The 25,319-nt window shown below is 37.6% G+C and overlaps 2 protein-coding genes across 7 annotated transcripts; one reads left to right on the top strand and one right to left on the bottom strand.

The window, feature by feature from the left end:
• Positions 1 to 18,363: 18,363 nt before the first annotated feature.
• LOC125468452 (zinc finger protein CONSTANS-LIKE 2-like) lies at positions 18,364 to 19,388 on the top strand. Its single transcript, XM_048564219.1, has one exon. It carries the CDS (start codon positions 18,743 to 18,745, stop codon positions 19,253 to 19,255), a length of 513 nt encoding a protein of 170 aa, XP_048420176.1. The 5' UTR covers positions 18,364 to 18,742; the 3' UTR covers positions 19,256 to 19,388.
• Positions 19,389 to 20,664: 1,276 nt separating this feature from the next.
• On the bottom strand, positions 20,665 to 25,119 carry LOC103965927 (universal stress protein PHOS32-like). Of its 6 annotated transcripts, none has more exons than XR_007250816.1 (3): positions 24,216 to 25,118; positions 21,092 to 21,159; positions 20,665 to 20,993 (listed from the first exon to the last, which is right to left on the bottom strand). XR_007250816.1 is itself a non-coding variant. In XM_048564171.1 (3 exons), the coding sequence occupies exons 1-2, from the start codon at positions 25,009 to 25,011 to the stop codon at positions 21,152 to 21,154; spliced, it is 804 nt and encodes a 267-aa protein (XP_048420128.1). In that variant the 5' UTR covers positions 25,012 to 25,118; the 3' UTR covers positions 20,665 to 20,984; positions 21,111 to 21,151. The 6 variants fall into 6 exon arrangements, 5 of the variants coding, with proteins under 5 accessions (XP_048420128.1, XP_048420129.1, XP_048420127.1 ...); XM_048564171.1 differs by having other exon boundaries at positions 20,665 to 20,984; positions 21,111 to 21,159; XM_048564172.1 differs by having other exon boundaries at positions 20,665 to 20,984; positions 21,149 to 21,159.
• Positions 25,120 to 25,319: the final 200 nt, after the last annotated feature.

Below are 25,319 nucleotides of genomic sequence, written 5' to 3'. Positions count from 1 at the left end.
ATGATTGAATGGAGGTCTTCGGACTGCCAAAATCGTGCAGGCCCTCTAACAATGGCCCATCGAGCTTGTAGAATCCCAAACGCTCTCTCCACATCCTTCCTGTAAGACTCTTGCCTCTGCGAATATAATTTCTTCTTTGCACTATCAGGATGAGAAAAACTTTTGACAAAAGTAGACCAACTAGGATAAATACCATCAGTTAGGTAGTAACCTAGCTCATACCTATTACCATTTACCTTGTACCGAAATTCTGGTGCCCATCCATTGACAACATTATCGAATAAAGGAGAAGACCAAAGAACGTTGATATCGTTGTTTGATCCAGGAGCACCGAAGAAAGCATGCCAAATCCATGTGTCGTAAGACGCCACAGCCTCGAGCACGATGGTTGGCTTGTCATGACGGCCCTTGAATTGGCCAGCCCAACCAGTAGGACAATTCTTCCACTCCCAATGCATACAATCGAGACTTCCTATCATGCCAGGGAAGCCTCTTTTTTCTGCCTTGCGTAGAAGCCTCTTCAAGTCTGCACGATTTGGGTTGCGGAGGTATGTGGCTCCATATATGCCTTCAATTGCCTTACAGAAGCGCTTCAGGTTCTCAATAGCAGTACTTTCTGCAAGGCGGCAATACTCGTCAGTTGAGTCTGCAGAGCATCCATTAGCTAGCATGCGAAAAGCAGATGTGAGCTTCTGATGAGGTGATAGACCTTGTCGGCCGGTGGCATCTACCCTCCGTTCAAAGTATTGGTCATGATTGACAACTGCATTCAAGATGCTTTCAAAAAGCTCTCTCCTCATCCGAAACCGCCTCCGAAAATCATGAGCATGAAATCTCGGACGCTCGATGAAATAATCTTTCATCATTCGATCATGACACTCTTCTCTATCACGCTGCACATATGAACGTCCCGTGACAGAACCACGATGGCTAGATTCGCCATTGTGCTCAGATTGCATAAACGAGTTGAATAGTTCAACTTCAGCATTGAACAATTCTGCATCCTCAATCTCCATCCTTGCTTGGTATTGTGCCATCTGCATTGCCATACTACGCCTTCTTCTATCACCCATTGATGAGATATTGAGGATTTTTAGGAAACAAAAACTCTTTGAAAGTTGAAAATGGGTGAATATAAAGGATGATTGAAGGTTGAAAGGTTGTGTGATCAACAAATATTGGACATATGTTTATATAGAGGATGATTTCTGAAAGTTTGGTGGTGAATGGTTGGTTGAAAGTTTGGTGTTTATATAGTTGGTGAAAGTTGAAAGTTTGGTGTTTATATAGTTGGTGAAAGTTGAAAGTGTGGTGTTCAACGGTTGGTGAATTGAAAATTTGGTGTTCAAAGTTTGGTGAATTGAAAGTTAGCCCAGGGTTGAAAGATTGGTAAAAGTTGACGGCTTGCTTTGTGGGAAATTTAGTGATTTTTCAATATTTATCGGAATTTAAATGTTTTTAGATTAAAATGTTCATAAAATTAATTTACGATAGTCTACATATTTATTTTTTTAAAAAAAATTAATTTAACAAAAAAAAATAGCATAAGTTCATTCTTTAATAATCCCGGGCTAAAATTTTAGGCCAGAACGGTTGGAGCAGAAAAGTTGTTTCTGGGCTAAAAGCTAAATTTTCCGGGCTAAAAAATTTGGCTTTTAGCCCAACCATTGGAGATGGTCTAAGTTCTTTTTTTTTTAAATTTATTTCCAATTTTCATTTCTTTTGTTTTAATTTAAGTGTTTTTAGTTTAATTAATTTTTTTAATTTATAGCAAAAATAGATGACAAATAAGGCTAATCGGGAAGCGTACCTTCAACACTCTGGTTCTCGGCCCTCCACTTTCCTGGTTGAGGAACAGTGTGATTGCCGAAAAGTCGAGGCATAGGGGGAATAAGCATGTCAATTATGGCAACCAGGTGGCTAACAATATTTATGTAAGTATTCCATTCAAAATTTTTTGTAGGCTTCTACATTGCACAAGAATGACTAGTACCTTGTCAACCTTTCTAGCAGTAACCAGACACACTAATGGAGGAGCTAACACTTGATCCATAAGCGTCGGTGTAGTTGCTGCTGGACAGGTTTGGGCAACAGAAAGACGAAGAACTTTGCAACCTAGAAGCGAGTATGGTTCAGGACCTCGGGAGATCTTCTTCATCTAGCTCTCAACCTTTCAAGAATGACGTCTTCCAGACTGTAACAATTGGAGATTGAGCTAGCAATCCTGCTATAGCGAGAAGAAAAAGCTCAGGAAGAAGCACGCTAGAGAGAAAAAGCTAGGGAAGCAGCGGCACACCAGTGAGATGAATGCCTTCTGCAGTACATTGCTAGAATGGCCCAAGCAATGGCAGCCTCTGGCATTCGTCTTCCTAATATCGACCTTCAGCTGCTATCCCACCGGCTACCCAAGTAATAGTAGTTAGTTTAGGATTTTTTATATATACTTATACGAATATTTTATTTTTAATATAATTAAATAATTTATTTAATATTGTTTTTGCAGATTAATATTATTTTTAATATAATTTAAATTACGATTCTTTTATTAAAAAAGTTTAAAAAGTTTGCCTGGCAAAATATTTTAAATTTTATTTATTGATCGAAACCCAATGGAACAATGGCTTCGGGCAAGAATGATTCGTCGGCCGTACTTGATCAACGCACTTTACTCAACGAAATATTCACACCGGGTAAACAGTATTACCATACGACTTTTTACTATTTGTCGAGCCAATTCTGTAGGACAATGTTTGCATGACAACATTTGCGTAACAAATTTCTGTCGAGCAAAAATGTAGACGACAAAACTCGATTTTGCCGAACGATTAGTTTTCATCTGAAAAGGTTTTTTTTTTTTGTAATGATTGGTGTTGAGACAAGTTAAACCTCACTCAACAAAAGTTATTTGCCTTGCTGCTTATGTTGGTAATAGTTTCTTGAGGTATTCACCGATTCTTCCTTTTTCCGAACTTATAAGAAGCTATCAATTTCTCCAATAACTTTAATTACTTCCTTGAACTTTTATAATTGTCAATTTCTCCTGAATTTTAATTTTAGCATATTACTCCCTGATAACTGGCCAATTTCCCCCCTAAATCTTAATTTTAGCCGAATACGTACTTCCCTGAACGTTTATAATTGGTCAGTTCCTAGTAATGAATTTATTACGATGAGTAATTATTTTTCTTATTTGAATTTGAGTCTTGATTTGAAATAAGTGAACCAAGACGATCATGTGAATCAAGTCACAAGGAAGGTTAATTAAATGGCATCACAAACCGAACATGTTGCTGAAAAAGCAAGACCATGGAGAAGATTCTTAGTTGTCCACGTTAAGGAGAAAATTCAAACAAAAAGTGTATGGAGTAAACTAGCGAAAGAGAAGAAGAAGAAAAAAAATAATACGGTGTCCAGGTTATGGATAAAATTACCTTTTTACCTTCAAACAATTGATATGTGTCGTGCACATGACCAAGATAGATAGTAAATTAGATGAAAAATTCTAAAATCTAATGCTAGGGGGAAAGTTATCCAATTATAAAGTTCAAGAGGGTAATCGGCTAAAATTAAAGTTACAGGGAAAATTGATCAATTATAAAAGTGTAGGAAAGTTTGACTAAAATTAGAATTCAAGGGAGAAATTAATAGCTCTTTACAAGTTTGGAGGAAATCGACAAATACCTTTAGTTTCTTTAATGAAAATGATACAACTCCTTCTGCTGGTCATCATTATGAAAGTATCATTTGTTGGGAACCTTCCCCGATTCTTTTGTGAAGTTAAATTTTGATGGCTCTATTAGATTTCAAAATCAAATCCCGGTTTTGCGATCAGAGACTCTCGTGGTCTGCTTTTGTATGCAAATGCTTGAAACGCAGGTAATACAGATGTTCTTATTACTAAAGGTCAGGCCTTACTTGATGGTCTTCAGTGTGCTTGGTGATAGGATTTTTACGGCCTACACAAATAGGGTTAAAATCACACAAAATATTTGCAAAAATATAGGGATGTTGTAGTATAGATGCTCATGCAAGATCGTTCTCCACAATGAAAAAAAATTTATGTAAAAACAAATTCCTAATTAATTACTTAAAATTGAAAATTGAGAAAGAAGATTCTGAATTTGGGTAATATTAAAAACGAATTTTAATTAAAAAAAATAGTAAATTTGCCCAAAACTAATATGATAAAAGAAAAGAGTTTTAAATACCAATTTATAAAAGCATTAGGGTTTCAACATCACCTAGCAATCATATGCATTTTTACCAATTACTTATGATCTACATATGTCACTTTGAAGGTTAGGTTTTCCTAATATATATTTTACTTGGAACCTCCAACATAGAACGTATATCTAACATGCAATCCATCCGGACATTCGGATCAAATATGAACATGAGAGACTCATTATGTTTTATGAAAACCCTTTGAAAAACCATGCAACCCTTAAGACATGGTATTCATCCTAAGTGAAATTACAAATATATATTAATCACAAGACACCAGCATCAATGTCAGGGAACCTTCCGACCAAAATTGTATCATATTACTTTTCTAAAGACCCTAATGGTGATCAAGCATTAAGACAATTAAACAGTTTAAAACAGTGATTAATAATTCAAAACATGCATACAATCGATCATGAGCAATTAAATAAAAATTACATATTCATGCTAAGGCTCAAGGTTTCGGCCTAGCAAAACAAATTAGTTACACATATTCATAATTAAAAGCATAGAGAATATTATTATAATGAATAAGAATGACAACACCTTAAAGTAAAAATTTGAAATCCTTCAAGAACCTTAGCCAATTTCTCTTTGTCTCCAAAATTGCATAAAAGAACATAGCCCAAACTAGAGCCGGCTTAAAACCATATATTCCTCCTAGACATCACACAATCCTAAAAACCAAGTCTTTTATTCCAACTGGGTGACTAAATAATAATAAAATATTTTAGAAAATAAAGTCCTAATTAAACTAGGAGAATCTGCCAAGTAATTGTCCAGCCACGTTTTAGCCTCAAATATCCTCCAAATCCAGCCCATGATAGCTTGTTTTGCAGATCGGAACATTATGAACACTTCTCCAAAGGCCAAGAACCCATCAGAGGTCATCTTGGGCTCCAAAAACCAAGGTTTTAAAAAATGCTAGGCCTTAGTCGAGCGGCGAGTTGGGGCCTAACGCCTAGGCGACTAGGCAGACTAGGCAGATTTAGGTAAATCTATTATATTTCATGTAAATAAATATATGTTTATACTTAAAATATATATAATTTCATCATAAACTAGAAAATAGAATGACATATATATTATGAAGTATTGGAACAAAATAAAAATATGTGGAGCAAACATATAATGTGTGTTTATTTAAGTGTTCAATATGTCTCTTACAATTTATTGGAAAAAGTAAAATGCAAAAGGAAACTTATTTATTTTCTATCTAAGTGAGTGGCAACTGTAGACATCGAAATTTCAGTGAAATAAATGTTAACCAATACAACACTTATTTCACCTATATCATTCCCTCACTTCACCAACAACCTCCACTCATTTCACCTACATCATCCATTTACCTTACCTACAACCTCCACTCATTTCACCTACATCATCCACTTACTTCACCTACAACCTCCACTCACTTCACCTACAACCTCCACTCACTTCACCAAAAAAATGAATGGTGGTGATTCACTCTCAAAGCCTATAAGTAGGCTTCTCCATCAAGAGGAATAGACACACCAATTCACAAATACATTTCTCTACTCCCAAAATAGAAGACAATACTCCACACACATCCAAAATCCTTGAAGCTTTGAAACTCTAAAGCTCTCAAGCATCCAACCCCCAAATTCCCAAGAATCCCGAAGAATGGAGAAAGCACTCTTCATTCTTCATCAAATCCCCCTTCAAGATCAAGCCCCGACGGCCCTTGAAGAACTTCTACCAACTCAAGATCAAGCCCCGACGGCCCTTGAAGAAAGTATTCATCATTCATCCAAAGATCAAGCCCCAACGGCCCTTTGGATCAACAGCACAAACAAATCCACACATCCAATCGTTCTTCAAGATTAAGCCCAAAAGCCCTTGAAGATCCGTTCATCCAATCGTTCTTCAAGATCAAGCCCAAAATCCCTTGAAGAAATCCACACAACCATTATTCAAGATCAAGCCCCGACGACCCTTGAAGAAAGTGTTCATCATTCATCATCCGTTCATCCTAAGATCAAGCCCCAACAGCCCTTTGGATCAACAACCTCAACAAACCCACACACCAAAACCTTGAAGCCTTAAAGTTCTAAAGCTCTCAAGAAAATCCCGAAGGATCAAGAAAGCCCTCTTCATTCTTCGTCAAATCCTCCTTCAAGATCAAGCCCCGAAATCCCTCTTGAAGAACTTCCACCAACTCAAGATCAAGCCTCGACGGCCCTTGAAGAAAGTGTTCATCGTTCATCAACTGTTCATCCTAAGATCAAGCCCCAACGGCCCTTTGGATCAACAACCTCAACAAATCCACACATCCAATCGTTCTTCAAGATTAAGCCCAAAAGCCCTTGAAGATCCGCTCATCCATCAACCTTCAAGATCAAGCCCAAAAGCCCTTGAAGAAATCCATACACCCATTCTTCAAGATCAAGCCCAACGCCCCTTGAAGATCCATTCATCAACTGTTCATCCTTAGATCAAGCCCCGACGACCCTTTAGATTAACAACTCATCCACAAACCCATACACCCATTCTTCAAGATCAAGCCCAACGCCCCTTAAAGATCCATTCATCAACTGTTCATCCTTAGATCAAGCCCCGAAAGCCCCGACGGCCCCTTGGATCAACAAACAAATCCACACATCCATTCTTCAAGATCAAGCCCAACGCCCCTTGAAGATTCATTCATCATCCGTTCATCCTAAGATCAAGCCCCAACGGCCCTTTGGATCAACGACCTCAATAAACCTATACACCCATTCTTCAAGAACAAGCCCAACCCCCCTTGAAGATCCGTTCATCCAAGATCAAGCCCCGATGGCCCTTGGATCAACAAACAAATCCACACATCTATTCTTCAAGATCAAGCCCAAAAGCCCTTGAAGAAAACCAACTGTTCATTCAAAATCAAGCCTCGACGGCCCTTGAAGAAAACCAACCGTTCTTCAAGATCAAGCCCAAAAGCCCTTGAAGATCCGCTCATCCATCAACCTTCAAGATCAAGCCCCAAAGGCCTTTGAAGAAACTTCCATCAACCTTCAAGATCGAAGGCCCTTGAAGAAACTTACAACTATTCATCCAAGATCAAGCCTCGACGGCCCTTGGATCAACAAATATACATCTTACGGAGATCGAATCAGAGGACCAAATTTGAGAGATCGTAACCCCAAAATCATTAAACACAAAAAATATTATTTTGTACACGTATTCTTGTTTCTTGTTTTTCAGGAATTTTTCCGTGTTCACAGCAACCTAGGCATGTGTCTAGGTGAGTCTAGGCATGCTAGGTGGGTGCCTCAACAGGTCTAAGCGTAATTTTTTAATTTTTAAACGCCTAGGCATTAATCGGGGTTGTGGCCAACAGCCTAGCACGTGCCTAGGCGGGGATTTTTAGAACAATGGTTTTTATTTTTTGCCTCTCATTAACATGTTTAAAAATTAGTAGAGTTCCTTGAAATATAGTTAAAGTTTTGATCTCTATATATAAAGCTCCCAAATAATAACATAATATATTATTTAATAATAGAGTGGATAATTGTTTTTTTTATAATTTATAACATATAAGCCCAAGTAGTGGAAATCAATCAGATAAGGGGAGTTGGTTTTGACGCCTTGAAAATCGGGGGGCTTTTATTCTGGGGTCTCCCATTTTCTCTTCCTCTGCTTCTTCTTTGAATGCTCCATCTAATTCTCTATCGTCTTCTCTGCCTAATTCCCCACCCTCTTGCCTTGCAAAATTTCCCAAAATCTAGTCTAGCGCAACAAAGATCCTCGAAAATGATGCCGACTCCGACAAAGAAATCCGAAGAGTCCAGGTCAAATTTTTCATTTTTTTTTTTTTTTACAACAATTGCACTGTTATTCTGATTCATTCTACAGGTCTCTCTCTTGCTCTCTCTTGCCTCACACTCTCTCGCTCTCTCTATCTTTCAGATTTTATGTTGTCGCCCTTCTCTTCTACGCAGTGTAGTGAAACAGCGACATATAATTTTTTAATAGAACCGCCTAGCCCACCCAGTCAACCACATAGACACTGCCTAATACCCTTGCCAATTTATTGAACGTTTTTGGAAAAATCGCAATGGCGGTCTGATGCCCGACGCCTAGGCGCCGCTTAGGCGGCTGCCTTGACTACGTTTTAGAACACTGCCAAAACACAATTCAAGCCCAAAATGTCACTTTTTCAGCATTATGCATTGCTCCTTTGTTATATTGCTAGAAAATTACCGCTTGGTAGAAAAATTCCAAGTTTTGATACGATCAAGTCAAGTGACTCATGAACGTCCTCCAACTAGAATTACTCCAAAATTCATCCATTTGATCATATTTTGCTCCAAATGAAGTTGAAAGTCCTATATTGAAAATACAATTCAAAGTATCAAAATTCTTCCAAAATAATAACCAAATATACTAAGAATAGGGTTAAATATGTAATATAAAATCTACTCATCACTTGGCAGGAGGGGTTCAATAAAATTCATGTAGAAGGAGATGACTCTAAAGCTCTCATTGATTCAATTATGCGGAACTGTGCAATTCCGTGGTGTATCAAAACGATCTTGACTAATATATCTTTTGATGATATTCAGTTCAAGCATATCTTTCGTGAAGCGAATCGAATTTTGTGGCGGGCGCAATTGTAGCCAAAGAACATGTTTCAAATGATTTACAAATTTGGTGTAATGTCTTGCCTTTTGGTGCTTTGTATGCCTGGTAGTATCTAGTAGGATTTGTTGTGGCTTTTTCCTTATAATTTTATTCTTTCTTCTCGAAAAGTAACAAATTTAACTTTAACTTTAGCTATAAGAAATTATTAAACGTTCGAACCGAGGTTGCGAACCGAAGCATTATTTTAGCATGTCCATAACGGCCCCAACTGTTATCAGCATGAACTAATAAGCCTTAAAGCCAAGACAGCAATTAGTTGTACAAATTTATGTCGCAATCATATGTATTTAAACCTTCAACCCTAATCTCTATACCAAACGTACGTTTTAAAGTTTTTGTGGACTTGTAATTTATTCCAGTACGTCACATGGTGTTCCCATAACACACAATAAACTAATTCAGTGTAAATTAGCTCATCCCACCCTAGTAACAATTTCCACACTTCACCTTTTCGCACCTAAGACAACTCTAATTCCAACCATACATGCACGTAGTAGATAAAAAAGAAACTAAAGCACATCGTTTTGAAAGTTCATCGTTTCCTCACCTTAACCTATACAAAAGTAATGGCATATATGTTGACGTAATTATACATGACAACCTAGTTAAAGTTAACTAACTAGCAAACACTTCATTACAACTTGATATTACAATAATGTATAACTTCTCATTAAACGTACTCACCATATATGTAAAAGAAGAATGAGAAATATGAACCTAGCATGGAATATATGAAACAACGTTAATAGACGGCTCGCTAATATATATATATATATATATATATATATATATATATATAATCTATATCTGTGTGTATGATGACCAAACAACATGATGAGCGCTTGGCATAAGCAACATCTATGCAGCTTCCAAGAAGCACAAGAAGAAACTCTCCAGAAAATGATGAGCGCGGGGCCTGGTCCCTCGGCACTTTTGGTTGGCTGCTTCTTCCCTTTCCTGGAAGTCCTCTCTCCGTTTCCTCCTTTCGCTTTTTGTCTAATTGCTAGCCACTTCGGACAATAATGTACATGTGCTTGTCAATAGGTTTCCTGTTTGCATGGAAATTAATATATTGGTGATGAAATTTAGATTTTATCCATTTTCCTATCCAAATTCATGTGGATGGATGGATCTAGCTGAGTGATCATGATGTGCATGAATGTTTACTTTGATTATTTGGAATCCATGTGGCCTGTAAATTCAATTAGTATATTCAGGGCATGTTTGTTTGGACTCTTTAAGTCTCACTAGACTGGATTGCCTTAGATAGGAGTCCTAGTCCGTGTTTGGCGCAAACAAAGACTATCTTTAATGACGTTAAGTTGGACTCGCTTCGACTAAAACCCTTCACTGGCTACTCTTAGACCATCTCCAACCTTTGGGCTAAAACCTAAAATGTTTAGCCCAGAAAAGTTAGGTTTTAGCTCAAAAACAACTTTTCTGCTCTAACCCTTCTGGCCTAAATTTTTTAGCCTGAGATTATTAAAGAATAAATTTAGGCTAATTTTTTCTTTTAAAGTAATTTAAAAAAAAATATTTACACTATCATAATTTAATTTTATGAATATTCTAACCTAAAAATATTTAAATTCCGATAAATATTGAAAAATCACTAAATTTGGGTGAATTTTGAGTTAAATAATTTTTTTAATTATTTTAGCCATTGGATTTAAATTTTGGCCGTTAGATCTTTGTTTTACTGTTAGATTTGTTTATATTTAATCTCAGTCATTGGATTCAATAAATCCTGGAAAACATGTCTATGGGTGGGGTCCCACACACCATTTTCGGGGCTAAATCCTGGGAGGAATTTGGCTTTTGTTTAGCTTTTAACTTTTAGCCCACACATTTAGCATGAGTTAGGTTTGGGAGAAATAAAACCTAAAAAATAGCGTTTAGCCCAGGGTTGGGTTTGGTCTTAGCGAGGCCCGTCAAAAACTGGAGGATGGATAATCTCATTTAGAGCCTATGTCGTCTGGAGTCGCCGACCCCATCATCTCACGAACCAAATCACCAAATCTTGCCTTCTCCTTTGTACATGAGCTGCAGCCCCCTTCTCCAGCCACCAAATCAGATTAAAGCTTCAATTTGAAGATTGGATCTTATAAATCCCAAATACAGAAAACACCAAAATCTGCGATAAACCTAGAAAATTATTACCTTGGGTTGTAATGCTCTTCTCCAGAAATCCGTAGGCATAAACTAAATCGAATTTGGAGATGTAAATCATAAATTATATTAGAAACATATTTGGGATTTTTTTAGTATAAGAGATAGCTCTCTCTGCTTTTAGAAACAAAAAGAAATACTTGTTGGTCTTTGGATCCAAATGAAATCAGGTGCATAATCGGCTTCTTCCTTTGAAGAAGAAAACATGGAGAAAAAGGGGAGAAAAAAAAAAAGACAGGGCAGAGAGATGGCTGGCTGGAGAAAAAGGGGGTAGTAAACAAGGGAGAGGGAATGGAGACTGTGGAAGGAAGCAAAAATGTTAGACCTTTCCAGAGAAATAAAGAAATTTCCTAAAAGAAAAAATAAATTAATGATAAAAATTAATTGATATGAGTAAAATAATATAATATTAGAATTTATTAATTATTCTGCTTTTTAGTCCAATATTGCACCAAACATTTCACTAACTCAGTCTAGTTTAGTCTAATCTAAGTCAATCCAGCTTAATTCCTAAAGCTAGTCCAGTCTGAGATAATCCGGTGTAACAAATACACCCTCAGTGCATATTAACTAGAGTAAACTGCTGATTTGCCCCCTGAATTATCACCTAACTTTCGATTTCCTCCCTGAACTTTTTAATTGGAAAATTAAGGACTTAAACTAATTTTTTTGGTTGATTTCCCCCTGCTTTTAATTTTTCATTCATTCCATCCAAATTTCTATTAAATGAAAGCATGGGCACAATATATGTGGGTAGTTCGGTCGCTTCATTCTTTAAAATAATTAAAAACCTTAGATTTCTAAAATATAAACATATGCAAATATGTGTGATTCTATAACTTTTGTGTCTGAAGGTCTAGTGAAGTGACGCTTTTATCCACAAATGAGAGTTACGTGGTTTGCACATGATAAGAGTTAACGTTAATTTGGATGAAATCTATGAAAAACTAACGGTAGGGGAGAAATCAACCAAAAAAATTAGTTTAAGTCCTGAATTTTCCAATTAAAAAGTTCAGAGAGGGAAATCGAAAGTTAGGTGATAGTTCAGGAGGCAAATCGGCAGTTCACTCTATTAACTAAATAGTGAATTAGAAAATACACGCCACCAAACTAAGTTTTATAAAAGAACTCTTCCGAGTGTTAAAAAAGACGACTAATGTCCTAAAAAACTCCCTACTTCTCGTGCTCTGCCCACAAACGTTTCTTCTAGTTGCCATTTTGAGAGTCGGGGACATACTTGCTCAGTGTTCGTCATCGTTTATCCGGTTTTTATCATCGCTTTTTGTTGTTTTTGTTCCCTTAATTTTCCACTCATCCTATCTTCTTGTTGTCCCTTTTCAAAATCAAACAATCATCACCCACTCTCTTCTCTCTACCTCTCATCCTCATAATCCATAACCACCACAACCCTTGCTCAGATCTACCAGCGATAAACTGAAGATGAATGCCAACTTCATTTTTTTTGTTTTTTCACTAGGCATGCCAGATTTTCTCAAGTGTTGCGGCTTCTGTCAAAGCAAGGGTTCACATAACCCCTTAGCCTCCCCTTTCACCTATTACTGGTTTTGTATATATTTGTAAAGGTTGGTGAAGGTGGTTTGGATCCGATGACTTTCTCTTGAGGGCGCACCTAATGACAAAATATGATTGTGGTGTACTTCTAGTTGCAGGTTTGTAATTTTTATGTTGTGCTGCCTTGCTCGAATTGACTAGTCGGTTGTTTTCTCCAAATTAGCTGCTTTGTGGTTGTTGACAAGTCAGACGACATTTGTTTTAGAGTTTTTATCCTAAATTGTTCTTGAAATTAATCCATCTCATCAAGATGACCTTTAAAGAAAATCAATCAATATAGTTCCTAAAAATGGATGTTGCAAATCAATGTGGTCATTTTGTCATAATTTGATTGAAAGTTCTGTTATGTGCTGATATGATACATAACTAGATCTCACAAAGTCTAATTAAACATCTCTTGGAATTAAAAATATTTAAATAATCAATTTTTTTTATATAATTTAAAACTAAAAATAAAATGATGAACAGTTATGTTCGTCGCCTCCCCAATTCAAAACCTTCATTGCCTTTTAAGTTTTCGGGATTTCAGAGATCCTTCACACTTTGGATAAGATTTTCGCTGCTAGAGTCCACCACATGGTCAACCCCAAATTGCTTCAAATACTCCACCTTGTCAGCTTCCCTGCAAATCCCAACATCACAACCCCTCAAGGCCAACTAGTCCAGCTGCACGAAGAACTAGCAATATCTATAACAACCCTTTACAAAATTCATAAATTATCAAAATTTTATGGCTCATCTTCCATTACAAAAGCCAAACCAGTCACGATCTTTACTCCAGTCACCGACATCGCCTTCTCTTCCTCCGCCACCACCATCGCCTTCTCTTCCTCACGGGAACTCACCGACAACTCTGTAGACATCGAAATTTCGATGAAACAAATGTTCATCAACATATTAAAGTTTTGACGTGTCAGGGCATACATGGCATACGCCACGTGTCGTACAAATTGCACACATGGCATGTGACTCAACAAAATAGGAAGAAATACCCTTGGATGATTAAACAAGTTTTTCTTCTCAACTTGGGCAATGACAAGGTAAGCACATTTCAATCCATTACGGATCAAAGCAAGTTTTTCTCATTTGGGCAATGACAAAGCAAGCACATTTCAAGTTTAAAATTGTATTAAGTGGGAAATTAGGCCATAAATAAGACCACTTCAATTTCAATATTGCATTAAGTGGGAAAATTAGGTAATAGTGCTTGGGTGGGAAAATTTTGTGGTGGTGATTCACTCTCAAAGCCTATAAATGGGCTTCTCCATCAAGAGGAAGACACACACCAAAACCTTGAAGCCTTAAAGTTCTAAAGCTCTCAAGAAAATCCCGAAGGATCAAGAAAGCCCTCTTCATTCTTCGTCAAATCCTCCTTCAAGATCAAGCCCCGACGGCCCTTGAAGAACTTCCACCAACTCAAGATCAAGCCCAAAAGCCCTTGAAGAAAACCAACTGTTCATTCAAGATCAAGCCTCGACGGCCCTTGAAGAAAACCAACCGTTCTTCAAGATCAAGCCCAAAAGCCCTTGAAGATCAGCTCATCCATCAACATTCTAGATCAAGCCCTGAAGGCCCTTGAAGAAACTTCCATCAACCTTCAAGATCAAAGCCACGAAGACCCTTGAAGAAACTTACAACTGTTCATCCAAGATCAAGCCTCGACGGCCCTTGGATTAACAAATCTACATCTTACGGAGATCGAATCAAAGGACCAAATTTGAGAGATCGTAACCCCAAAATCATTAAACACAAAAAATATTATTTTGTGCACGTATTCTTGTCTCTTGTTTCAGGAATTTTTCGTGTTCACAAACTCAAACCCCGAATTCCCCTGGGGATTTTCAGCGAGTAATTCTGATGGGGGTGTGCTGGTGGGGGATTGGTTTTTAAGGGGTATGTTGTTGTCTATTTCTCTTTCATGGCGGATTCACCGCGTGTTCCATGTCCAGTGGTGGTGATGCAATCTGGAACCATGGCACAAGCTTTTGTAGCTCTCTGCTGCTCTGGTTATGTTGGTGGCCTTTTGCCCTTTAATGAAGTTCATGTTCCCATAAAGAAAAATCTATATAATTGAAATCAGATAAAAATATAATGAAATTTAAGCCAAACTGAAAAAAATGCAATGAGAATAGCTATCAAAAATGGAGTTGGAATTAGATATGTAGAGCCGGATTTAAGCCAAAAAGATGAAGATTGTTGTTTGGTGGCCGAGTTCAAAACAAGAAGAAGATGATTTTTTTTTTTTTTTGAAACACTTTTCTTTGAAAAAATTAAAACCTTTCTCTAGTTTACATGTCATCATAAAATTGAAATAGGGGCACACAATGTTCCAAGTCCGCACATTAACATAAATTTTAAATTATTCTAACGGGAGGATGATATTGATTTGCAACAGTTATCAAAGATAACATTAATTGATTTTTAATTTCAAATATTATCTTGATAAAGCGTGTCAATTTGAAAGATCAGATAAAGATAAAAACTCTTTGTTTTATGCTTATGAAAGATAGAGATGTAAGTTTTTTTTAGTTTGTCTTTTTGCTTATTGGGCTGGGTCTTGAAATGTAGTTGGTACTCCCCATTATATTTTGGGTTGCATTCCTTTGTGTTGGCCCATGTAACTTTTTTTTTTTCCTCTTTAATGAATGTTACTTTTCAACAAAGAAAAATAAATTCTTCAAGTCCTTAATTGGAGACCTCATCATCTATCTACTTGGGAAGCTCTTGATCCTTAATTAGTTGTAAAATTCCTATGGTGTTATAAAGTAAGTTGAATTTATCTACCCTATTAAGTCTGAAGTGCCTTTCTCCAAAATTTGATGCTATCAAGAACTCACATGTGAAAACCATTAATTAAACTAAAATTGTGCATCAAAATCCTTAAGTGAAAGAGCCATGCTACGGATAGTCAGCATGCAACTAGCAACCACTCACACGACAATCGTGATCAACATCAGTTTAATTTATATATACAAAGAAAATCTGTGAGCAATAATATCCCATGTCTTTTTTTCTAACTAGCAAGTGTGGTTACCAAATTTCACTAGCTCTAGAATTGACGCCGTGTATACTAAAGCATACCTAGTTGGTGGAATTAATCCTAATATTTTGCCAGCGGTTAACCCTCACGTGGAGTAAGTGTTAAATATAAGAGATGATGTCTCTATGCAAATCACACCCAACATGAGTGACACATGTGTCAGACCAGCATGCGCTTCACGTCTCACGTGATAGACTAATGTAATATAATGCGATGGGCCACCAATTATCAAAAATTGGTGGGCTTAGCAATACACAAAATACTTCTAACTTGTATACAAAGTATAGCGAGTGTCTAGACTTTCGGAAGAGACACAGAACCTCAATGAAAAGTACAAAAACGACACAACTTAAGCAATAAACATTTTAATGTCACAAAATAGATTTAGAAAAAAAATAACCATCCTATAATATGATCAACATGTGCGAGTGAGCTAATCATGATTGTTCCTACTTTATTATTTATTTTTACTTTTGTGATATAAACCATGTTTTGCACTAATTTACTCTTAAAAAAATGCAAAAATTTGAACTCAAAAAGTAGTTAAAAAGTACAGCCTTAACCATGGACAATACATCTTATAAACATAAAAAGAATAAATGAATTTGTGTGTGTTCGACTGATCTAAGAATCTTAACATTCCCTAACCAATTAGTTGTATTTTAAACTGCATATGCAACGCTATGTGTAAACTTTTCGATACTCTACGCAGACACCTATGCAGAAACCGCAGTGATGATGTGTCATGTTACGCGAGTTGCTCTCCATATTATTAGTGGGGTGCCCACAACACATCACTGTAGCCGTCGCCCTCCATCCATGGTCGGGGGTTATACGCAAGGAAAATGAACATGCACCTTCCCCTCTGTCTTGATCCAAAGAACCTGTCATATCTTCAACCTCCACCACACAAGAAACTCTCTACAACTCGCCATACCTCCACCTCACCAAACAAAGATTTCCCACGATGTAATCATATGCCACATAGGATCATCACGTGAAAATTTTCCAAGTCATCACTGTTTTGTTATAACAATGTTATTTGACGTACTAAATCAAAGCGAGATAAATTTCTTCACACGACAATTTTAGTTTTTTATACTCTTATTTGATTTTCGTAATTGGATTAAATAAATCAAATGAAAATAAATGATAAGATTAAACAAAAGTGTGTGAGAAGTTAGTATATAAAAATTCATTCGATAACAATGTTTAACCTGATTTATTACCGATATCAAGTTTGTTTGTTATGATTAACCGTTCAAATGCATTATTTAATTAGTCATAATTATATGCAACGAAAATCTTCAATTTATTTTCATTTTCTGATACTAGATTATACATGTCTGGTATTCTTAAATACACCAATATATTTATAATGAGAATGAAAAAATAGATTTAAAACTTGCTGTAAACGAGAACTATAACTAATATATTTTATTTATAAATGAAGAAGAATATCAGTTTTTCGTAATACTAAGCAGCTATACCTAGACTATATGTTAATGTCATTATCTCGTAATATGTAATCCCTAAGAATGAGGATCCTTCGGATCCTCTTTGTGAGGATCTTGGAGATCCTCCAATTACGTCCAATCATTGTACATCGTACAGTAAGAAATCATTATAAATTCTTTTATTTAAAATTGAATATAAACAATACTTAACGAAAACTTGTTGCACGATGTACGATGAACAGACGTGATTGGAAGATTCCAAAAATCCTTACAAAGATGATCCAAATAGGATCCTGATCCTAAGGACATGGCCACAATCAAACCCTTTCCCTGCCCATAACTTGTGGCCCTGGTATTTATCTCAAAATTCTTTGTATATTTTCTATCAGACAAAACAAATCAATAATGTTACTTAATATTACGATCTAGTGGTATTCTTCTTTATTTGTAAGTGAGAGGTCTTAGGTTCGATTTTCGTCAAAAACTAATTTGAATCATATTTTTACTAACTTATTATGAGGCTAACCTCACTCCCTCTTAATTAGTGTAGATAGGCTAAATCTATCCACTTCTCTTTAGTTTAAATAATATCATTTGTTAAAAATAAAAAAAATAAAAATAAACAAACAAACAAATCAAGTCGTGCCATCTGCTAAGATAAATTCGATTTAAAAATGCAAAAAAAGATTACGCAGAAGAATCATTATTGTTATAAGTAATTATTACCCATTGGCAGCTGATAAGTCATAGACTTTTGTAATGGGTCCAAACCTCCTTTAAGAGGAAAGCCATGGGCGTCACGTGGCCACACACCCCAATTTCTTTCCCTTGTGGCTTGCAACTGTCCAAGTTGGCAAACTTAGGAAACCGGAGGCGCCCACAGATTGGGAGTATTTTTACTCACTACCATTTAATGTGGTATATAGTCACCATTCTGTTTATCATCATTAGATAAATTTAAATTTTAAGATTCGTGTAATAGATAAACATAAATCTCAAAATTCAAACTCATTTAACGATGATAAATAAGATGATGAGCATACACCTTCAATCTGCACTCTCCACAAACTACAAGCTCTATATTGGTGGGTTGCCACATCAGCATAGAATCTATGTTCCGCTTCTAATGAAAAATTTCTTTCTTTTGAAAAAGGCATCCATAAATCCCACAACACGTGGCGCTCACCGGTGGCGATGAGGGATTGTAGTCGTAGGGCGAGCATGTACAGGAATAGATGGCCTAGGAACGCCCATACCATTAACAGCCACCAAAACGCCGCCACGCGGAGAGGAATCAAATCGTCAATCGTCACGTGCTGGTCACGTGGGGGAAAATGCGTGGACCTCAGCGCGGGATATAAAAGCTGAACTGCAGCCGCGGATATCCATCGTGGAGAAGAAGCTAAAACAACTTCGAAGCAACTGGTGAAGATATTTTTCCAATTTGCTTCACTCTTCTTGGATTGACAAAACAGCCTCCGATCCTACTTCCTTTACCGTATAAAGTCACGTAATTAAATCTGAAGTATAGGGGTATTTCCGCCACGCGGTACAAGGCTGCGACCGCGCGATTCGTACATAAATCTTGGTGTGCTGAGACGGAGGAAGCAGAAAATACGAGAGGCGGAGAAAAATGAGAGAGTGCGAACTTTGCGGAGTTCGGGCGCGGGTTCACTGCGAGGCGGACCAGGCGAGGCTGTGCTGGGACTGCGACGGGAAGGTTCACGGAGCTAACTTTCTGGTGGCAAAGCATCCAAGGAGCCTCCTCTGCCACGGATGCCAGTCGCTGACGCCGTGGACGGGGTCGGGTTCCAAGCTCACGCCGACGGTCTCTGTCTGCGAGACATGCGTGGAACGCCGCGGGAGTAAGTTCGAGCGGCGGGCGGAGGTCCAAGAAAGCGAAGCGGAGAATGACGGCGATGATGATGACGAGGAGGAGGATGATGACGATGATGATTGTGACGAGAGTGATGAAGATGAGAATCAGGTGGTTCCGTGGTCGTGTCGTTCGTATTCGGCCGCGGAGCCTCCGCTGGTGGCTAGATGTTCGAGCAGTAAAGAAGAGGAAGAGGAAGAGGAAGAGGAATATTCGGTGTCGAAGCGAATGCGTGGGACTTCACCTTTGAAGAATGACATATATTCATAATTTTTAAGATTAATGTTAGGGAGATCAAAATTTGTAAATCAAATGTTGTGGTTGTAGATGATTTACTGTTCGAGACATCAAAATTTGTAAATCAAATAACTTGTAGATGGGTAAATTATTAATTAAGTTTTAATTAACGTGTTTATTTCTTGATGACATATAGTTTTGCTTAAAAAATTTGATCTTACTAATATTATTCTAATTTTAATTCTTGGAGTGATAGTTGTCTTCACTTAGTACCACTATTTACTGAAAATTAGTCTCTCATTCAGTATAGTCGTAAAGGCATTATCTTTGCACGTTTCTTTACTCTAAGATTATGTAAGGAGATTCTATCAAAATGAGATTTCAAATTCTCTCAAAAGTGGTTTAACATTAAGTTTTGTGTTAGCATTATAAAACATGAGATGACAAAAAAGTTTATAAAGAGTTTTACTTTTAAGAGAATCTTCTTAGCATTTTTCTTGGATGAGACTTCCGAATTCAAAGAGATCGAGTCCAAGTAATAGAGGATGAAGCAAAAAATGTGAATCACAGAGGATTAGTAATGTCTTCCATGAGCATTTCTAAAACATGTGTACCAGATATGAAACATTCTGAGTTGAAATTTGCAAACCGCACCAGCGTTGCAATAGCGTAATTTTTATGACAACTAAAATTAAAACATAAAAATTGGAGATAATATGGGGAAAGGGGACCCACCGGGGCTGTGGGTGCACTTAGAATGGAAAGAATTAGGCGCGGGTTGACAAGTTGAGAGACCAAGTGGCTGGTGGTATGGAAGTAAGAGGTAGCTTTAATTTCCATTTTTGTTTGGTGAAGAAATAGTAATGTTTATCGTGTGTTTTGGTTTAGTTTTAATTTTCGACTTGATTGCTTTGCTTCCTCATTCGCATCACTTCTTGGAAGGTATATATATACACGCAGGAAAGCATTTAAATTCAACGGACAAAAATTGAGGATGTGAAAAATAAAAACATGTGTAGATAGCGTTACCCTATAAATGTTATTTCGGTTATGCACACGGAACATTACGGTATCGTCGTTACCATTATTTCGGGTATGCACATGTCGGAACATTACGGAATCTTGGCTAACCAACAATTTCTCATAATCGATCATACCCCGTTGACATTGGCATCACAAAGTCGGTTTGAAAAAAGATTCAGTGCGTTACTACGATGTCATCGTTGGACTGTTGCTTGATGCTTGCATGCCAAAGCAATTCACTTGTTAGGCATATATCTATTCCAGTTGAAAGAAAAGCCCATCATTATGCTCCCCTCTGGAACATCAGACTACCACACAACGGAACCCACAACGAATTAACGGCTTACAGCCACTCATGCGCACGTGGGCGACTATCTTTAGCATCACTCTTTAGGACAAATCCGACACGACAACATGAATGACTTTGAAAAGTAATGTAATCATGGTTGTGGTAGAAAGTACCTTACCATACCAAGGAATCCAAATATAAACATCCACTAATTAAATTTGCATCATAATAGCAACAACAAGCACATCCCTCAAAACTAAAAGGAGTAGGTGAGTCACAAAGCGGTCGAACAAAGTAGGAAAAGCGCCATAGAAACCCTAAACCTCATTCACCGTACAAATACCATCTCCAATCATCCCAAAGTTTATACATGAGAAAGAGCTGTTGGTGAGGAGAGCAAGCAGTCTGGACTCAACGTATCTTGACACCACACCAAGTCGACTCAAACATCTACACAAACTGCACCATATAAAATGAGTTGAATTGGTCACCTATACTCATTCACCATAAACGACTCAAAAACTTTACAATAACAAGTTACAAGCAAGAATAGTGACATTTGGCATTAAATGCGACCTGTACTTGAGAGGATTCAACTACGGAGATCGGAATACCTGCTAAGCTTCTGCCACAAGAAAAAAAAAAAAAAAAAAACAAATAATAGTGTCATTAATATGAAAATACAGAAAAGATTTCAAGCCGACACAATATTTGCTCACCCTCCACTCTTTTTGAACGATACAAACTCACTTGCATACGCACACAAAACAAACAAAAAAAATCTTAAAAGCTGCAACGGCAATTCAGCCCTTCCAGAACTAGTTGCAAGGTCTTTTCTTTCACACAACCTTACGTTATGCCTTTATTATCAATCAACCTTGAGGCTACAATAGTAAATACATATATGTGCATAGGGTAGCGTTTCATTCAATCCGACGTCCGGAAATTGAGAGGGGTGTGCATAAGGTAAAAATGGGTGTGTGGATAGCACCACCCATATGTATATGTTGTAATTATTATCATGCCCATTATTTCACGCAGCCCAAATTTTTATCATGCAAAATCGCTACAGTGTTACCAATGCACCAACTTGTACAGAGGAAACACTATCCCAGAGCTAATAAACCAAATTGAGTAACAACTGAAAATCACAAGAAGACAACTACTACTTAGGTCATCTCCAACCGAAGGATCCAGAGAGCCAGAGGACCGATAATAGCACGAAAACCATCTCCAACCAAAGGCTGGGTCAAAGGGCTCGTGGAATCTGACAGGGCCCCATGGAATCTAAAAGGGATGGAGGGCTGGTTGCATGGCTGGCCAGAAAAATCATTATTCCTATCGGTTATAACTGCCAGGAATCTTTAAGCTAAAATTCAAATGCAACGGCTAGCTGACATCAACTAGCAGTTGCATTTGAACTTCTTTTTTTTTTTTTTTTTTTTTACAGTTTTATTATTGTTTTTTATTTACAAAATTTTTCCTACAACTTCTATTTCACAAAATTTGTTTCATATTTTTTTCCTATAACTTCCTAAGCCATTATACAACATTAAATTAAATTAAGTAACATGAAACAACATCAAACAATATGAAACAACATTAAATAACATTAACCAACATACAAATTATACAACATAAAAAAAAACATTTAACAACATAAAACTTAAACGCCTACTCCATGCTTCTTTTGGCCCAAAGATGTGCAACAAGATCCTGTTGTAGGTACTTGTTTGTAGACCAAGTACGTATCATTCTATAGCCCCTCATGTACTCATTTATAGAGATACTACCAGTTCTTGAATTGAAAGGCCAATTAGGTGGGTTGAATTTAAGTTGTAATTTTTAAATAATAAATTATGTTTAGCCCTATGGCCCTCGGTTGGAGACAGTTTTTTGTGATAGGGCTAAAACGAGCCCTATGGCCCTTTAGCCCTTGGTTGAAGACGGAGGCAAATATGGCCCTGTATTGTTCATTAAAATATTAATTTCTTGGAGGCCAGAGGGCTAAAACGAGCCCTCTGGCCAACCCTCGGTTGGAGATGGCCTTAGTGGCCAAGATTATCCCAAAATAATGTATATTATTCAAAGTCCAATATGTGCGAAACAAAATAATAAGAATATTATTTAATGTACCTCACATGTCAATGTCGTAAAGCATCGCTTAATCAACTAGTTCAGAATAAACACATTAGAAAATAGTTCTTGGTTCTATCATGGCCAAGGGTGAAAAACATATCCCAACTCTATATTCGTTCACCTATTCACACGTGAGAGATTAAAAAGGCACAAAATATTCTTCAGGGAAAAGCCAAAATGATAAACAAGAGGACATTTAAAACCAGTACGAATAAGCATTTTGACAAAATTTTAATTCAAGGATTCCTTCTGAAATGTTATATTACCCGATGACTTGATTCGAGGCATGCAGGGGGTGAAAGAAGATATGAGTCATACAGTCATATCAGTTAAAGTCACTGATGAAACAAACTCTTTTGTTCTACTAAAAATTTGTACAGCACTGGTAGATGCAAAAAGATGTGGATGGGCCCTGACAACTAGACGTGTAGACAACAGCAAATTTACAAACTAGGTTAGTGATTTGTTTTTAAAAATTATACAAGAATCCTGATTAGGTCCCTGAACAAAGCTGTTTCATCTCAAAATCGCAACTAACAAGAAGGGACTATCCAGCAGATTGAGAATACCAGGGAGCTACCCAAACCATGCGGAGCAGATTAGCCTACTGAATTTATAGCTAAACTTTCCAGTGATATGAGCAACCTTGCTCCTCATTAAGTTTTCAAACAATTTTCTTTCCTACAGTCCTATACGAAGTGCACACTAGGAAACAATCAACTAGAAGTATCACCAATGAATTTCGCAAACATGTCATATATATGAAAAGGTTGCCAAAATTATACGGCTTTTGGCATGGAGAACTTATTCCAACATTAAACGAGAGAAGAGGTAGACTTGCTTTTGTTTATATGAAGCATCTGGCAGCATAACCACATACTAGTAAAGGGAAAGCTAATTCCAAGCAATTTTTATCTTTCCAGAAGAAAGAAAAGGATATTCTCATAGTTAGGATATTTAATTGAAAAATCCAAAATGGTCAAACCAGTGCCACAAGTGCATGGTGATGGTAAATGCTGCGTAGAACCTCTATACACAAACAAAATTCTACAAAGGATTGATGATCGTTAAGAGAGATTGGAAAGACCAAGCAACTCTAAAAGTAAGCAAACTTAAATTGGAAGGCTCCATGTTAATCTAGCGATAAAACGCATCTCGTTCTCGTTCAACAACATGTTCACATTCAAAGAACCTCATGATGCTTTCACAAAACAAGCATAAGTTGCGGACATTGGGAAAAGATCAAACTTTAATTAATCAACCTTGGATATGTAAGTCCATAACATACAATAATACAAAAACACTTGCAGTTCGCAAATACATCGGAAGCAAATTCAAATTTTGTTTTGCGAGAAGTTAGACGGATGCATCAGTAACTGCTACAATTAACAAAGTTCCCATTTGTAGCTCTCATTTCAGATATGTGTAATGTGCAACAATCATACCCAAATATGACACAATCACCAACTAAACAAACTAGATTCTGAAAACCATTAAAAATCGAAACTTGAAGTTACTAAAATTAAATCAGAGAGCCCTAACCTGACTTATGCTCCTCCTTTAGCACCGGCTTGATCACGGCCTCTTCCTCCTCATTCTCTTTAACAGAAACAACCGCCGCAGCAACAGGAGGAGCACCAGAACCACCATCAGCAACGCCGCAATTGTCATCCTCCGGAAACCGAACAACAACAACGGGACAAACACAGTGGTGTACACAATAATCGCTGACGCTTCCCAGCCTGCCGTCGTTCCCACGCTTGGCAGCGCCGACCCCTCGGCTCCCCATGATCACGGCACTGAGCCCTAGCCTCTCGACCTCCAAGCAGAGCCGCTCCTTCATATCATGGTCCTTGACGATGTGGATCTTGTACGGAATCTGCGCCTCCCTCAAGGGCTTGGCGAGATCGGCGGCCTTGGAGGCGGTGAAGGCATCGAAGTCGTTCTCAAGCTTCTTCTGCTTGACGGAGTCGTGCAGGGCGTGGTTGTCGACGAAATCAATGTCGTCGTTGGTGTTGATGGAGAGGTCAACGGAGCCCCAGTCGGCGCCGAAGAGGACGGAGGTGGGGCTGACGTGGAGGAGGATGACGGCGTCGCCGGGGCGGATGTAGTGGTCGACAGCCCAGCGGACGGCGTGGGCGCTCTCGTCAGAGAGGTCAACGGCGACGCCGAGCTTGCGGCGGGCGCCGGCGGTGGGGGTGGGAGTGGCGGCGGAGGAGGAGTGGTGACGAGGGGAGTTGGGGTGGTGTCGGGGAGAATTGGGGTGGTGGACTCTGATATGGGGGAGTTGGGGATCTGACAGATCTTGGGGCTGGGAAGGCTGCTGCGTGTGATTCATTTGGGTTTTGCAGAGGTTTCGGTTTGTGTTGTTTTCTGTTTGGATAGTAGCCAATTTGAGGGGAAAGTGAGAGGGAGCGATGAAGAGACTGTAGAAGGTGGGCTAAAAGCCTAATTTGCCACGGATCCCCATTTTTATCAAAAAATTGGGATTAGGTGTGGGAAGGACTACATATTGAACTTTAACAATACAAATTGTTTATATTTTAAATCTCGTTTCATAGATTATTCTTACAAAATTTCAATTCAATCTGAAATTATTTGCTTATTTAATTATCAAGATAAAATTTCATTATTTCTTATATAACA

The sequence above is a fragment of a genome, unplaced genomic scaffold (assembly GCF_019419815.1).
Source record: "Pyrus x bretschneideri cultivar Hongxiangsu unplaced genomic scaffold, Pyrus_bretschneideri_v1 Contig38, whole genome shotgun sequence".
In the NCBI taxonomy this organism is placed as follows: Eukaryota; Viridiplantae; Streptophyta; class Magnoliopsida; order Rosales; family Rosaceae; genus Pyrus; species Pyrus x bretschneideri.
This window is presented reverse-complemented; position numbering and strand designations above follow the sequence as displayed.

Coding starts and splice junctions, on each gene's coding strand:
- LOC125468452 (XM_048564219.1), top strand. CDS start 18,743: ATGAGAGAGTGCGAACTTTGCGGAGTTCGGGCGCGGGTTCACTGCGAG.
- LOC103965927 (XM_048564168.1), bottom strand. CDS start 25,011: ATGAATCACACGCAGCAGCCTTCCCAGCCCCAAGATCTGTCAGATCCC.